General features: G+C 43.0%; 1 protein-coding gene and 1 long non-coding RNA gene across 42 annotated transcripts in view; one reads left to right on the top strand and one right to left on the bottom strand.

Annotated features, from left to right (window-relative positions):
• FBXO34 (F-box protein 34) overlaps positions 1–2,380 on the bottom strand; it is a 110,231-nt gene extending 107,851 nt beyond the window's left edge. For 7 of the 41 annotated variants that reach the window (XR_010150800.1, XR_010150799.1, XR_010150797.1 and 4 more), the window contains 1 exon segment: positions 1,423–1,572. Coding sequence is in view for 1 of the 41 variants with exons in the window: in XM_063792682.1 (XP_063648752.1) it covers positions 1,399–1,400 (2 nt within the window). In the remaining 40 variants the exon portion in view is untranslated. 41 annotated transcript variants of the gene reach the window in all.
• LOC107968171 (uncharacterized) lies at positions 1,613–11,241 on the top strand. Its single transcript, XR_010151124.1, has 3 exons — positions 1,613–1,696; positions 5,152–5,252; positions 10,604–11,241. It is a non-coding gene; the product is annotated as an uncharacterized LOC107968171 (long non-coding RNA).
• Positions 11,242–17,117: the final 5,876 nt, after the last annotated feature.

The following is a 17,117-nucleotide window of genomic DNA, read 5'->3' as shown; positions in this document are numbered from 1 at the left end:
TCAATTGCATTACATAGTATCTTGCCAAGATTCTTTCATCTTAAAGGTTGACTAACACTCTCAGTATCAGCAGTTGCATAATAATTCAAGTGCCTCTCAGTCTCTGGTGATCCAAAGGCTCAAATTTGTATCTTTCATACAAAATTTTGTATACAAAATTTGTACATACAAAAAATAATTTGTATACAAAATTGTATCTTTAGAGACTTCACTCAACACTGTTAGCATAAAATTCCTAATTTCTTAAAAGAAGGAAGAAAAAACCACAACAACTTTCAGTAGCGCACACAATGCTGTCAAATTCCCAAGGTTGTGGTGAGTATCAAAATAACATGTACAGGAAAGCCTTGTTTTGTGAACTTCCAGTCAAATCCAATAGTACCTAACGGGTAAATTTTTGCTTTTATTTCCTGCCTGAAAATGGGCATAACTTCCATCTGCATGTTGATGTAAAACCCAGAGAGACAGTATCTTATCAATCACCTCTAAAAGGCAAATGGGGAGCAGGAAGTATTGAGAGAAAAAAAAAACCGTACCATTACAAGTCAAGGTCAGTGAGGAAGGATTAAGGACTTCTACCCAAGCTTCCTGCTAAAGACTAACTATGCTTCAAGTTTAAGCCATCTACCTTTTGAACTAGATTCCATTTACATTATTCTACAGAGGAGGAAATGAAAAGTACTGATATGCTGGAATACCCGAAGAGGGTCACTATGACAAGTGACTAGCTTCTCTTCCAGTTAGATCTCTTCTGAAAGCTTTGGAAGAAAAACAGTATTCACAGACAAATCATTTTTTTATTCTGTAATTTCATATTTAAAAGCACTACAGACAAAATTTTAGTTACCTATCCAGACAAGCGGTCCTGGAATATGTTTTTATATTAAGTTATAGCCGGGTCTCAGTAAGAAAGCAAGAAAACGGCTTGTTGCTGACTTCTAAACCATCGTTGCATGGGGTGGTAGCATGGTAGCACAGGGTGGGATAGGGACAACCTGGATAAATTAACTCCTCAGGTAATTATTATTTAAGACAAATGTTGGATTAATTCAAACTCCTCCCTCCCTTTACAACAGAAAAAAAAATCATGTAAGATCCACTCTCCCTCCTCCTGGCCATTTTCTAACAAAAAATGCTAACAAGCAGATAGATGTCCAGTTAAAAAATATATATATATAGCAAACTGATTTATCAACACTAGAAGTGGTTCTCTTTTTTTTCAGTAATTCTGATTGCAAACTATCAAACTATGAATTTAGCTTCCTAAAAGGCTTTTTACATTACACCCTCCAAAAAACCTCATACCCTGACTTAAGTTTTTCTAAATCAAATGTCTTATACTGAGCTGTACTCGCAACGCTTGCTGGACAAGAAGTTAAAGAAATTGACAACTATTACATTAAAATTGCAAAATGCTGATACCGAACAACTTTCGATTCAAATCCACTGCGATTCCAAGCGTTCGTGGAAGACAACTTCCTTTTTCTACCCTGCGGGTCCCCCCGGCCCTTCCGCGAGCCCAGGTCCCCGCCCGGGCCTGCAGTGACATCCCAGGACCCATCTTCTGACGTCACAGACACACGGACCCACAGCCCTATGACTTCATCGTGGACTAAGGACGAACCGCAGTCGACTTGCGCCAGCCCAGAGGCTGGGGAGGCGTCCGAGCCTCCGTCCCGCCTCGTCGTCGAGAAAGGTTAAGGACAAGCGCCAGCTCACCTGCGCTGGGGCAGGGAAGGGCAGAGTGGCCGAGCCCGGGAGGGCGCGACAGGGGCGAGGCGACCCCAGTCCAGAGGCTGACTTCCTCACAGCTCTGGGTCCCGTAGGTGGGAGCGCCGGTCCGGTGCAAGCTCACGGCCTATCCGTGATCTCCTCGGCTTCAACCGGGACCCAAGACCCCGCTCCCTACCCGCCCGGCCCTCCGTGGCCCGCGGGGGCGCTCAGCGCCCGGGCCGTGCGCGCGGAAAGAGCCGCACCGGAGGAGGCGCAGGCGGCCGGGTCCCTGCCCCGGACCCGCGGGCGGCGCCCCCGCCCCCACCCCCACCCGCCCCGCGCCCCGGGAGCGCAGGCAGGCGGCGGGAGGGGGCGGGGAGCGGCCACGGTGGCCGCCGCCGGACCCCAGTCGCGCGGCCCTCGCGCCACGCCCCACCTCTGCCCGGACCCACCTGCGCTCCTGCCCCGGCCGCGGCCTGGCCCGGGGCTGCACCAGCCCGATGCAGTGGTGACGGCAGCAGCGGTGGCGGGAGGCCTGGCTCGCTCCCCACCGCTGAGTCGGACCGAGCACCCAGCGCGGCGCGGCGGCGCCCAACGCTCGCCCCGAAACCCATTTGTTTGGCTAAAACGGAGTGACGTCACGCGCCGGCCCAATCGACGGTTGGCCGGGGGAGGGGCCACGGATCCGGAGTTTCACGGCGCCCCCTGCCGGACACTGGGGGCGGGAAGGGGGAAGTGAAAAGGGAGACCTGGATGACGCGTCTGCGGCCCCCAAGTGGTAGAGAATGAAAGTTTGAGCACGACTGTAAGGGAAAGGAATCAAACCTCCCAGGCCAGCCAAGAAGGGTAGTGACGCCAGGGTTCAATCAGCAGACATGTCAAGTTTATGAATATTCGTGGGTGGACCTGAAGCTATAAATAGTCTCAGATACTATTAGATAACCTAGTAGACCTGGATCCTCATACTGGTTCTGCTGCTAGCTTGGAAGGCTGGGGTTCAGAGTTTCAATTTGTAAAATGACAAAATTGGAAAGGTCCCTTCTGACTCTCTTTCCTATGAAAATCATGGCAGGGATACCGGTCAGAAAGTAGATAAACGTTGAGGCTGACACGAAACTGTTAAAGTCTGTAGAAGCTTAAGGGCTGGTTAATGATGGATATAAATTTTTAACACTTTATATTCAAATCAGAGGGCCAGTGAGGAACTTTTGATCCCCAACCTTTAAGCTTATTATTGTTTTCATTGTGAAAATAATATTAACCACATTGAAAAACATGAGGACAATGTATTTTCTTCTAGACCTTTTGCCCCATCACATATATTTTACTACACTGTAATAGTAGTTGTACGCGATTTTACATCCTCTTTTCACTTTTATAAGCATTCCTCATATTTCCACATAAGCTTCATAATTAACAGCTGCATAAAATTACATTAAGTGGACATAAAATTTACTGCATTAATTCTCTATTTTTGGACATAACTTGTTTCCTTCACTTTTTGCCATTATAAAGAAATCATAGAACATCTTCATGAATGTAGATTTTTAAAGATACCCAAAAGTGAAATTACTAGGTGAAAAAGACTATCAACACTTTCACAGTTACTAATACAAACTGCCAAATGATTTTTAAAAGGTTGTACCAAGTTACACTTAAACCAGCAACTTTGATTTTAGCCAGTCCTTAACAAAAATAATTTTGTCCAATTATAAAACTACTGTTGTAAAATATATGTGTAAAATCTTAAATATTAAAACGTAAAAACAAAATAAAAATATTTCCCATAATCTCATCACCAAGAAATAACCACTCAGTATCTCCATCTAGACCTTTATCTATATACATATTTTTAATAAAAATTGGAGAGGGAAAGTCCAGGCACGGTGGCTCACATCTCAAAAAGGAAAAAAAAAATTAAGGAAGGGTGTTATATGGTACACCTTGGCATCAAACTGTATGTCTGATTTAATATGTGAGCAATATTAGCTCAATATATCATGATCATTTGAAGCTTCTTTATGTCATAGTTAGCTCAAAATTGTAAAACTTCAGTTTATCCTTTCAGATTCATCTCAAACACTGTCCTTCTTAAAACCTCTTGATTCCTTCTGGGCATGGTGGCTCACGCCTGTAATCCAAGCACTTTGGGAGGCCAAGGCATGCAGATCACTTGAGGTCAGGAGATCAAGACCAGCCTTGCCAACATGGTGAAACCCTATCTCTACTAAAAATACAAAAATTAGCCCGGTGTGGCGGGGCACACCTGTAGTCCCAGCAACTTGGGAGGCTGAAGCAGGAGAATCGCTTGAACCTGGGAGGTGGAGTTTGCAGTGAGCTGAGACCACACCACTGCACTCCTACCTGGGCGACAAGAGTGAGACTCCGTCTAAAAAAAAAAAAAAAAAAAAAAAAAAACTTGATTCCTGTTGATTAGAGGAATCAAAAAGTTGATATAAAAATGAAATTAATTTTAAAAGACGTAATAAAAGCCGGAACTATTAATTATTATATTTTTTCATCTTTTTCTTGAGGCAGGGTCTCACTATGTTGCCCAGGGTGGTCTCAAACTCATGGCCTCAAGCAATCCTCCTTTCTCAGCCTCCCAAGTAGCTGGGATTAATTAAAGTCCGCAGACATAAAATTATTCTGTCAAATTGCTAGTAAAGTTTCTAAAATCTTATTCTCAATTTCAGTTCTTGTCTCAGATTGGCCAGTGAACCACACTTTGAATAGCCCCAGTCTAGGAGAAAAGAACTAGGAGAGAGCGTAACCATGTTAGGCAAGACCTTCCCTTGATTTTGTTTCTCCATTTGTATAATGGCAATGATCCCCTAGAAGCAAAGCCAGTAGAGCCAGTATAGTTTATCAACCCACAGGTCCTATGGTAGGTCTTCAGGAAGGTGCTCCCCAGGTGGGCATGGGGTGGCACATTGAGGCCATGGGACTGGTGAGAGCCGAAAGAAGAACAAGACTGAGGTGGCATAGCAGCAGAAAAGTTCTAAATATATATAGTATATATATTTGGTTATTCCATTAGTAATTAAAACTTAGTTGTTTCAAGCCAGCAAACATATTAATTAAAACTCAGTGCAAGGGATTTGTCTTATATAGACTTGGTTTCACTTCTGTTCTTTGCTCAGAAAAAAAAAAACAAAAAACTAAGAACTTACTGCTTATTCCTTAATAAGCTTACTCCAACCTCCAAATAAAAACACCCACTGCTATGGTTTGAACGTGTCCCCCAAAGTTTATGTGTTAGAAACTTAATCCTCAATGCAACAGTGTTAAGAAGCGGGACCTTTAAGAAGCAATTAGGTCATGAGGGCTCCGTCCTCATGAATGGATTAATGCCATTATCAAGGGAGTGGATTACTTATCAAGAGAGGGAGTTACTATAAAAGCAAGCTTGGCCCTCTCTATCTCTCGCTCTGTTAGGTGTTCTCTTGCTCTTCCACCTTATACCATGGGATGACGTAGCAAGAAGCCCCTCAAGAGTTATGAACCCCTTGACCTTGGACTTCCCAGCCTCCAGAACTGTAAGAAAAAAATCTCTGTTCTTTATACATGACCCAGTCTCAGGTGTTCTGTTATAGTAGCATAAAACAGACTAGGACACCCACCATTTCATCTTCTCTCTCTCACCCCCCGCCCCTCCTTATCAAACTTACTTCCCCCGCTGCTGGAGAAAGGAAACCAAGAGGCAGGCTCCATTAGACTTTGCATCTAGACCTACTTTGCTGCAGAACCTAGGCCGCTGGGTGTGATAATGCCTTTCCCTACCTACTTGACTGTGTTATTATAAAGACCAAATAAGAAAAGAGAAGCAGAAGTGCTTTTAAAAGTTTCAACTTTGCAAAGGTAAAGCATGTACTTTAAAAATATGCCTGGAATGTGGCCGTTAGAGCATGCTTCAAGCCCTGAGCTTAAGCCCAGGTTTATGCATGTGTGAAGCTCATTGGTGATGACGGGGGGATGGGCAGGAGCTACTCAGCCATGAGAATATAAATATTATCCACAATAAATAGAACAACTCAGGAAAAACTAGAGCACCAAGGCAGCACACTGTCTAACAGATATGATTCTATCTTATAATTAAGATGTGGATGGTGAGGGACATAAAGTTGAATAAGTATTGAAACCCAGGAAATCATAATTCTTATCCTTCTTATCCTTCTTTTTAGATCTTGTGCCCCTGTGAAAATCTGATAAGAGCTAAAAACCAAGATTATCTTTGGAGACTCTTGGCAGAAGTAAAAAAGCACACCCTGATATATACAGACAGTTTAGAAGATAATTTTAATTTTTTTAAAAAGTTCCTTAGGTTAACTTATCTTATAGTGATCTGCACTCTCATGGTGGGGCAGCGTAAGAGACATGTAGAGCAAGGACAGCCCTTCCAGTACAATGGATGGGAAACAAATCAAGGTCCCAGATCCTCCTATCCCCACAGTATTGCCCTCAGAACATTCAGAAGGTGGTTTCTACACTGTCAATACAGTGAGCCACTCAATTTCCATAGGTATCTCTCTTTTTTTTTTTTTTTTTTTTTTTTTGAGACAGGGTTTTTGCTCTGTCACTTAGGCTAGGCAGCAGTGGCACCAACTCGGCTCACTGTAGCCTTGACCTCCCGGGTTCAAGTGATCCTCCCACCTCGTCCTTACAAGTAGCTTGAACCACAGATGCTCGCCACTGTGCCTGGCTAATTTTTTGTTGTTGTTGAGATGGGGTCTCCCTATGTTTCCCAGGCTGGTCTCAAACTCCCAGGCTTACATGATCCTCCCAACTCAGTCTCCCAAAATGCTGGGATTATAGGTATGAGTCACTGTGCCCATATTTCACTTCTGATAGCACATAAAAGGAGAAATTCTGGCCGGACGCGGTGGCTTATGCCTATAATCCCAGCACTTTGGGAGGCCGAGGCAGGTGGATCACAAGGTCAGGAGATTGAGACCATCCCGGCTAACATGGTGAGACCCCGTCTCTGCTAAAAATACAAAAAATTAGCCAGGCGTGGTGGTGGGCGCCTGTGGTCCCAGCTACTCCGGAGGCTGAGGCAGGAGAATGGCGTGAACCCGGGAGTCAGAGGTTGCAGTGAGCCGAGATCACGCCACTGCACATCAGCCTGGCAACAGAGCGAGAGTCTGTCTCAAAAGAAAAAAAAAAGGAGAAATTCCTTCTCTTGCTAAAGTTAAAAGCAAGGCTTAGACTGAAATCGTCACATTCTTTTCATCAAAATTAACACTTGGGCAGATTAGATAACAGGCCACAGTGGTCTCCAAGTCCCTCCTTAATGTTTGAATTTTTACTAGAATTCTAGGCACAAGTAACAATCTGCATTCCTGATGTCCCTACATTTAAAATCTCTATGTAGTCTATGGAACTCAAGTGCAGTACAACAGAAGTCAATGACAGCATTATGTTAGCTCTTCCGTCAAGTCAGGCAATCTCTGTTCCATCTCGAGGTCCCTCAGCCCGGAAGCTTCCTCTCCCCTCTGCACCTCATTGGCCCCAACGCTACCTTAGGTGTTGGCTTAACAGTCTCCTCAGGGCACTGAAGGTGCCAGACTTTATATTTAGAGGGATTTTGGAGGCACTGGGGGTGGTGGGGGCGGGAGGGGGGTACAAAACTGGGGAACTTAATATTAGGAACATTTGCCTAGCCAGCACAATTTTTACTTAGATATTATTTTTATTTGGGGTGGCATGGGAACGCAGTTAGGGCTTCTTCAAGCCAGGATTTCCCTAGCCTTCCTATCTAGTTGCCCCAAAATTATTCTCTTTCACAAAGCTGTTTAGTTCTTTCATAACACTAATTACACTAGAGTTTATTTATTATAACCCCTGTAGAATGAGAGCTTTGGAAAACATGGGAACTGAGTTTTATTCATCACTTTATCCCAATACCAACCTCGGTGCCTAATACCTAGAAGGTACTCAATAAGTAATGGTGATGTCATCGAGCCTATATATATATATATATATTTTAGATGGAGTCTTGCTTTGTCGCCCAGGCTGGAGTACAGTGGTGTGATCTCAGCTTACTGCAACCTCTGCCTCCCAGGTTCAAGCAATTCCCGTGCCTCAACCTCCCAAGTAGCTGGGATTATAAGGGTGCACCACCACACCTGGCTAATTTTTGTGTTTTTAGTAGAGATGGTGTTTCACCATGTTGACCAGGCTGGTCTCAAACTCCTGACCTCAGGTGATTCGCGCCCCCTCGGCCTCCCAAAGTTCTGGAATTACAGGCGTGAGCCACCATGCCCGGCCAAGCCTATATTATTTTTTAAAAACAAACAACCACATCATAAGGTGTTTGTCTTACTTGTGATAAAAGAAAAACTTCAGACGAGTTAAATTTAACAGAGTTTAACTGACCAAAGAAAGATTCACAAGTCAAGGAGCCTCCTGAGTCAAGAGTAGTCTCAGAGAGACTCCAGCACAGCCACGTGGTGGAATAAGATTTGTGGACAGAAAATGGGAAGTGACATACAGAAAACGGAAGTGAGGTACAGAAACAGCCACATTGGATACAGCTCAGCATTTGCCTTATTTGAACACAGTTTCAATAGTTGGCCACCTATTGGCCAAAACCCGGTGGCTGGTACAAGCCAGGGGGTTTAGTACTAATAGGTAGGTTAGTCTGTTTGCACATTCAGTTAGGTTTCAGTTTACTATGCATGGAGAAATTTTTGGACTGAACTTAAAATATGTAAGGAGGCAGCTTTAGACTAAACTTGATTTAACACTTGTTTTCCTTTTTTCTTTGTTCTTTTCTTCCCCCATGCGTGATTACTCGCACATAGTCATTTCGGTAGAGGGTAGTCACTACTAATTGATTAACTTCATATCCTAACCCTCAGGGGCTGCCCACAGGATTAATGAACTTGTTTTTCCAAAGAACAATGATTCTTGGGTCATTCAGACCTCCTTGACGGCATTCAGAAGTCTGATTGGCCTTGATGGCATTCAGAAGTTTGATCGGCCTAGGGATCTCACCTTCCACGTAGCTACCTTTCTCATGAAAACACTCAATCATGTTCAAAGGCAGGTTGGATTTGAGAGTTTGCCTGTCTTATCCTCACACTTTGGCCAAATTGAATAATCCTTCTCTGCTCCTAAGGCTGACATATCTGTGTTTGGCTTACTGCGCACCAGGTAGTTGAATCTGGCTTTTGGGGTTCTACAACAGTAGAATAATTTATGTTCAAATGCTAGAAAGAGTTTCTGCAAGGACAACAGTGATCTATATTTAGAATCATTTAACCCTTGCAATTATGAAAGATGGAAGAAGTTTTTGAAAGGGAGATGGAAGAAAATGAGGGACCTTGCTCCTTAGGAAAGTGGGATGTTCCCCTGAAAGTGTTCTCTCCAAAGCCAATGGAGTAAGATTAAAAAAGACATGATCCAGGCCAGGCGCAGTGGCTCACCCTTGTAATCCCAGCACTTTGGGAGGCCAAGGTGAGTGGATCACTTGAGATCGGGAGTTCGAGACCAGCCTGGCCAACATGGTGAGACCCCCCCCGCCCCCAATCCATCTCTACTAAAAATACAAAAATTAGCTGGGTGTGGTGGTGTGCGCCTGTAATCCCAGCTACTCAGGAGGCTGAGGCAGGAGTATCTCTTGAACCCGGGAGGCAGAGGTTGCAGTGAGCCAAGATAGTGCCATTGCACTCCAGCCTGGGCGACAGGGAAAGACCCTGTCTCAAAAAAAAATAAAATAAAATAAAATAAAAAGACATGATTCGGATGAGGCCATAGACCCTGGAGCTTGAATCCAGAGGTTGGGACCTTTTAAAGAACCAGGAGATGGAAGAGCTGTGCATAGGAGACTAGAAGCCAAAACGGTAACATTGCCTTAAGAAATAGAAGGCAAAAAAAAAAAAAAAAACACAAAATGAGAATGCAGGTTTGCATAGCCCACTAATTATTATAGCACAGAAGGAATTAAACCCAGCTGCATTCCAAGTACAAAAATATAGCAGGCAAAGGGAAGCAGCTCATCACACACACACACACACACACACACACACACACACACACATACAATTTTGAAGCCGTTTGATTCTTCTCCCCGCTCTTAGAATAAAATCAGAACCCTTTACTGTGGCCCAGTATAATCAGACATGTTCCTTTTATCAACTCTCTTTATTCTCCCAACTTGTCTCAGCTAAAATGTCATCGCCTCAGAGAGCCTTCCTTAACTATCCAGTGTAGTATTTCAGCCTTGTTTTCCTTTACAGTGCCTCATGCCTGGTACATAATAGGCACCCAATAAATATCTGTTGAATTAATAAAAATATTTATACTTTCTTTTACTAAAAGATTTAATCCAGGCCACAAATGTTACAGTGGATGACTAATAAAAGTATCATGAGTAGAGCGACTTGTACATTGAAAATAGGACCTGAATAAAGGCAAAATCTAAGTCATTGCTGCAAATATATGACCAAAAGTAGGAACATCTGAGCCCTACAGAACCTAGCCAACCAGCCAGTCATGATTTTGATGCTTCAACACAAATTACCTGTGATTTAATTACCTAGCTCACCCATTGATTACAAGGATATTTACATTAGCCACTTGGCATTTAGATAACCACCAGTATTCATCAGGTAATGCCAAATAACTTGTGTTAACATCTTTTATATTTTTAGTAAGCCCCTGGTCTGTTTGTTGAGAATAGCAAGAAAGAAAATGGTGTGAGCGTGGGAGTCACTGCCCTCTGACTGCCTACTGAACAGCAATTTCCCCTTTTCTTGCTTGTTAACAGAATCCTGATCTGGGCTACCCTATCTGTGCTTCTGGGGAGGTGGGCCCAGAACCATTGTGTGAATAATGATTGACCTCAGCTAGTGGTTCTCATGGAGTGATTGATTTTGCTTCCCAGAGGACATCAGCAATGTCTGGAGACATTTCCAGTTGTCACTACTTGAGAGGAAGCACAATCTGCCTCTAGAAGGGAGAGACCAGGGATGCTGCTGCTCAATATCCTATAATGCACAGAACAGCTTCTACGACAGAGTTATCCCACCAAAAATGTCAGTAGTGCCAAGGTTGAGAGAACCTGCTCTAGGGTAATCAGGGTGGTCTCAATCTCCCTGTCAGTAACTGATTCAACTCACATAATAATCTTATGGGAGTGTGATGTAATTCTAGCCAATAAAATGCAATGGGAAGTTGGCTGAGATACTTCTGAAAAAATCTTCTCTTACCCCTACAAAGAGACATTCATTTTCTGTTGAAATGCATTACTTTCCTAAATAAAATCATATTTACCAACAACGAGAAAAAGAGAAACATGCAAGAAACCATCTGTTTGCTGCTAGATGCCATTGTGTCTGCAATGTGATATCTGGAACTATGGCTGTCATCCTGGAACCATGAGAGGAGTTAGCTGAAGAAACAGGAGGATGGCAAAGCGGAAGGATGGAAGTTACCTGAGGCTGAGGACATCAGTGCACCTCTGATTTAACCAATCCTTGAGACTTCTTGTTATATGAGATAATAAATTCTATTGCTATTTAAGTCATGTATAGGACTTTAAAACATTTCATAGCTGAAAACATCCTGATATATATTTTATATTTTTATTTGATATGTGGAAGAGAAAATAAAATATGGGAGGAAAGACACTAACCTCCTTTGGGGGCAAGCTCTACAATTGTCCAGTAATAAAATAATTTTCTTTGCTGTGCTTCCAGAATGATCTTAAACTAATGATACCAGAAGTTGATAAAATCAGTGGGGGAAACAGTCTGTCTATTAATGCATAAGACTGTGTTATTTAAGTAAATGAGTAGGCACTCATGTGACATTTTGAAATCTTCAAGAAAATGATATTTTCCAGTCATTGAAATTTAATTTGGGGGAGCCTGCAGCATTAGCATGAGACCAGCCAGCCTGTCCTTATTCTTCTCAAGCCCTAGCACACCTAATTCACAGGCACCTGCTACAGCAAAGGAGGAGCTGCCTGGCTAAAATAACCTAGTTACATCAGCCTGCTAAAAATGGTCCTGAGGATAGATTTTGCTCAGCATTCAGTTCTTTGAACAACAACAACAAAAAACCCAGCAACTTATTCTGCAGTTTTAGGGTTTGCTGACATTTTTTTTTACCAGGCATAACTATGCTTTTATTGCCAAGTTTTACTTTGAAATACCAAAGACAACTTTTCAAAAAGCGGAGCTTGGATATCAACTTTCCTTACCAAAAAAAAAAAAAAAAGCATTTGTTTTGTTAATTAGTATTGAACCTGAATAGGGGTGCCTTCAGATACTTTCCATGGAAAAGTTTATGGTGATTTGGCCTTTTTTCTTTTTTTGAGACGGAATCTCACTCTGTCACCCACGTTGGAGTGCGTGATCTCGGCTCACTGCAACCTCTGCTGCCCAGGTTCAAGCAATTCTCCTGCCTCCGCCTCCCGAGTAGCTGGGATTACAGGTGCCTACCACCACGCCTGGCTAATTTTTGTAGTTTTAATAGAGACAGGGTTTCACCATCTTGGCCAGGCTGGTCTTGAACTCCTGACCTCGTGAACCACCTGCCTCTACCTCCCAAAGTGCTGGGATTACAGGCGTGAGCCACCACGCCAGGCCGATTTGGCTTTTTTTTTAGTGTACCATTATATAGGCTCGATCATGCCACTGTATTATAGTTCACTGTCACTGACAGAGAATCCCACTGACCTTTCACAGCAACTCACGCCTTGCCCCTTCTTAAGACTGCTGAGCTATACATATTTTTGTGTGCCTTCAGCAAGACATACTCTGAACAGTAATGCCTATATATATCACTAAAGTCAATTGAGCCTTTTTGTCCTTTCTCTTGATGTCCCTCCCCTCAGCAAAGCCAAAGTGTACCTTCAAAGTAGCATAAGGACGACCTTATAAAATTACTGAAGGTGTGAGCATCTCATTGCTCCTTCTGGTTCAGAGCTATTCTGGTTTTCTTATCTTGGAGCTGACATTTTCACATGCAGATTATATGCTCCTTAATGCCCCATTGCTCCTGTGGCTTCTGCCATCTGTTACTTTTACTATTGCTGCACTTTTCTAGCTTTCTGTGTTTCTTTCTCTCTCCTGCCTCTGTCCCTACCGTATCTCCAATATATTTTGACTTTCTTTCCAATAGGCTTGACTTCTATAGTCATCACTAGCCAAGAAGACTCCTGTTGCTCTACACATGACATCCCTCTGGTCTCTGCATGTCGAGTATAGATCTGAATCCTCTCCCTTTCTCAACTATTTCCTCCGTTCCTTGCTACTCGGGGGCTGCTTTTGCATGGATGCATGCATTTTCTTTTTTACATTTTTCAGTACTGGCAAAACTCTATAGAGTTCTGTCCTCTGAATAATGCTAATATGTGTGGTAATGGCTGAGTACAGGTGCTTATGCCTGTAATCCCAGCATTTTGGGAGGTCTAGGAGAAAGGATTGCCTGAGTCTAGGAGTTCAAGACCAATCTGGGCAACATAAGGAGACTCCGTCTCTACAAAAAATAGAAAAAGTTAGCTGGGCATGGTGGTGTGTGCCTGTAGTCCCAGATACTTGGGAGGCTGAGGTTGGAGGATTGCTTGTACCCAGGAGTTCGGAGTTGCAGCAAGCTATAATTGCACCACTGCACTCCAGCTTGGGTGACAGATTGAGACCCTGTTTCTAAAAAAAACAGTGTGGTCACTAGCTCCATTTTTAAGTTCATTAACTCCTTCTAAAAAATACCCTAAATATGTTTCCACATCTGTGTTATTCTGTGTGTTGGCACATCCAATTCTTTTTTTTTTTTCTTTTTTTGAGACAGAGTCTCACTCTGTTGCCCAGGCTATGGCGCAGTCTTGGCTCACCACAACCTCCACTCCCCAGGTTCAAGCAATTCTCCTGCCTCGGCCTCCTGAACAGCTGGGACAACAGGCACGCACCACCATGCCTGGCTAATTTTTGTATTTTTAGTAGAGACGGGGTTTCTCTATGTTGGCCAGGCTGGTCTCGAACCCCTGACCTTGTGATCTGCCCGCCTCGGCCTCCCAAAGTGTTGGGATTACAGGCATGAGCCACTGTGGCCAGCCGGCACATCTAATTCTTAATTTCCTGCTTTAAGGAAGAAGTTGAGTTCTGATAAGTAAAAGCCCTATTGGAACATCACAGGCAAAAAAAAAGAAACGTGGAGTTTTTCAAGCTCCAAAATTATTGGCTGAGCCATCCTTTTTTCAAGAGCCTATACAAAGTATAAAATGAGTAAAGTTGGTATTCTTTGCCTCTTTCAATTCCACCCTTGCGCTTCTCCTGGGTGGCCGTCGAGCCATCCAGAGAAGACACAAGCACTGTGATGCACGCCAACATGTTCCTATCCACCTACTGCAATGTCATCCCCATGACGTCTTCCCTCACTCTCTAAACAAATTATTCCCAAGATCTATGATCGTGTTGTATACTTTATTTCCATGTTTGCTATTTCATTTAAAACATTTTAATGTAATTTTTACATAGAGCTACCCCTCTCCCTATGTGAGCCCTTTAAGGGCATACACTACTGATTTATTGAATCAGTGAGTGCATGAATAATCAATGAGAACAATTTCATTTACTACCTCACACTAGTCAGAGACAAAAATACTTCTTCATTAAGTGCAGTGATATTTAAATTGCCACATTTGTCGATATTACATAAATGGAACAAAATTAAAGAGTATGACCCTCCCTAAAGGCCATAGCTTTGTGATCCTTTCCTGAATCGTTAACCTGAATCGTTATCTGAATGTGCTGGAGTGAATCTTACTGGCCTTTCCAAAGGCTGACATTTTTCTTGGTGCCTTTTCAAGGGTAAGATGACTTACATGTTCTTTTCAGGGAGTTTTTCAAATGTTGGCAGATTGGACCTTATTATCATGAATGGGACTAAAATTTGCACATTGTTATCAAAGATAAATTATATGAATTTAGGCTAGGCACAGTGACTCATGCCTGTAATCCAAATGCTTTAGAAGGCCAAGGCAGGAAGATCACTGTAGGCCAGGAGTTTGAGACCAGCTGGGCAACATAGCAAAACCCTATCTCTAAAAAAAAAAAATTTTTTTTATTTTTTGAGATGGAGTCTCGCTCTGTTGCCCAGCTGGAGTGCAGTGGCGAGATCTCGGCTCACTGCAAGCTCTGCCTCCCAGGTTCACGCCATTCTCCTGCCTCAGCCTCCCGAGTAGCTGGGACTACAGGCTCCCGCCACCACAGCCGGCTAATGTTTTGTATTTTTAGTAGAGACAGGGTTACACCGTGTTAGCCGGGATGGTCTCCATCTCCCGACCTCTTGATCCGCCCACCTCAGCCTCCCAAAGTGCTGGGATTACAGGCGTGAGCCACCGCACCAGGCCTACAAAAAATTTTTTTTAAGTAGCAGGGCATGTTAGCACACCCGGTAGTCTGAGCTAGTTGGAAGGCTGAAGGAGAGGACTTCCTGAGCCCAGGAGCTCCAGACCAACCTGGGCAACACAGCGAAACCCCATCTCTACAAAAAATTCAAAAATTAGCCAGGCATGGTGGCACGTGCCTGTAGTCTCAGCTACTAGGTAGGCTGAAGTGGGAGGGTCACTTGAGCCTGGGAGGCCAAGGCTGCAGTGAGTTGTGATCACACCACTGCACTGCAGCCTCAGTGACAGAACGAGATTCTGTCTCAAAAAAAAAAAAAAGAAACTTAGCCAGGCATGATGGCGTGCACCTGTGTTCCCAGCTACTTGGGAGGCTGAGGTGGGAGGATCACTTGAGCCCAGAAGGCTGAGGCTGCAGTGAGCCATGTTCATGCCGCTGCGCTTTAGCTTAGGTGACAGAGTGAGACCCTGTTTCAAAATAAATAAATAAAAACACAATTTAATATTCATCTAAGTGACAATTGAATCTGACAATTTTTTTTTTAGCAATAGAGATCAAAGTAAAAAACCTGACAACATTTTAGTCCAGTCTGAGTACCCTTTTATTTGATTCCCTGTCAGTCTTATGGAACTGTCGGTAAAATCTAAATCCAGAGCCAGACTCACAAGTACCTAATTATTTTTTAAAAGCTGTTTTCAAATACTTAAGAAAATGCAAACTATTTTTTCCCTACATATTATTTTCCCTATTCATTGGGGAAAAAAATAGAGAAAGGGCCAGAAAATGTTTTGTTCATGTGATAAAAGCAAATTGCAAAACAACATACACTATATGCTACCATTTATACAAATCTTAAAAACATACAAATCACACACACACACACACAACAATACTTGGTATTGCTTATGGACAGCTACCATTGCAATAAAGCCTAAAGACTTCAATGAAAAATACCCAAAACAACTTCAGAATAATAGTTACCCTTGGGGAGAAAGGAAGGGGGAGAGAATTGGAATGGGGAACAAAAGAGCTTCAATTTTATCCATAACATCATATTTAAGAAAGAAAATATGTGAACAAAATATGGTGAATCTGTGGATGTTTGTAAAATAACTGATATTTTTTGCATCTTAGATATATTTCATAAAAGTAACAAGTAAATGCAAATTTTTCACTTGAAAATTTTAGAAGAAATTGTGATGTGAATACCTTTGAGAAGAAAACCAATAAACTTATTAATTACCTCTAGGTAATATTGACATGAAACAAAAAAAACCTTAGATTCATTCTTATTTTCTGCTCTTATCCCAAAGCATTTGTGAAACATAGACACTATTAGCTAAACATTTAAAAGCCTTACTATATAGAACATAATTCTTTGTTAAGTGAAAAAAAGCGAAGCTGTGATTTCTACCTCTATTTATGGGCATGACTGCTCTATTTTTCCACTGAGAAGACAATAACAGATCCTAGGCATTTATAAGACACGTGGAATTTGAAGTCTAGGGGCAAGCAAATGCTTCTGTAATGCTGTAAAAAGCATACACAAAAACGGCAATGAGACGGATATCAAAGTTCTCGTCTCATCCCTAAATCGTCCTTCTGTCAGTTGCTTTTCTAATTGGTTCCATACTCTTGAAAGGGGAGTTCCCTGACCCTCCTCACTGGACGTGCGACAGGGGTGTGTCTCCTTATGGGAGGGGGAGCACGCAGACAGGCAGGTGCAGGAGCTGGGGTGAGAGCTTTTGGACTCCAGCCCCATGGTAGGATCTAGGGGTGGGTGCCTGCAACTCCTGAAGCCCCAGAGGGCATGTTACAGTGCTCTTTTAACTCTGCCATCCGCAGACAGCTTAAGTGTTAACCAGCTCAGTGCCTTCTTGGTACCCGGGTTCTTGTCTGGCATCCAGGAATAATCAGGTCACATGGACAAACTGAAGGATGGTAAATGCAGGAGATTTTATTGCCAGATGGAAGTGGCTCTCAGCAGAACGAATGGAGAGCTGGAAAGAGGATGGAGTGGGAAGATGATCTTGCCATGGAGTTCAGCCA

Source organism: Pan troglodytes, chromosome 15 (assembly GCF_028858775.2).
Source record: "Pan troglodytes isolate AG18354 chromosome 15, NHGRI_mPanTro3-v2.0_pri, whole genome shotgun sequence".
Lineage (NCBI taxonomy): Eukaryota > Metazoa > Chordata > Mammalia > Primates > Hominidae > Pan > Pan troglodytes.
This window is presented reverse-complemented; position numbering and strand designations above follow the sequence as displayed.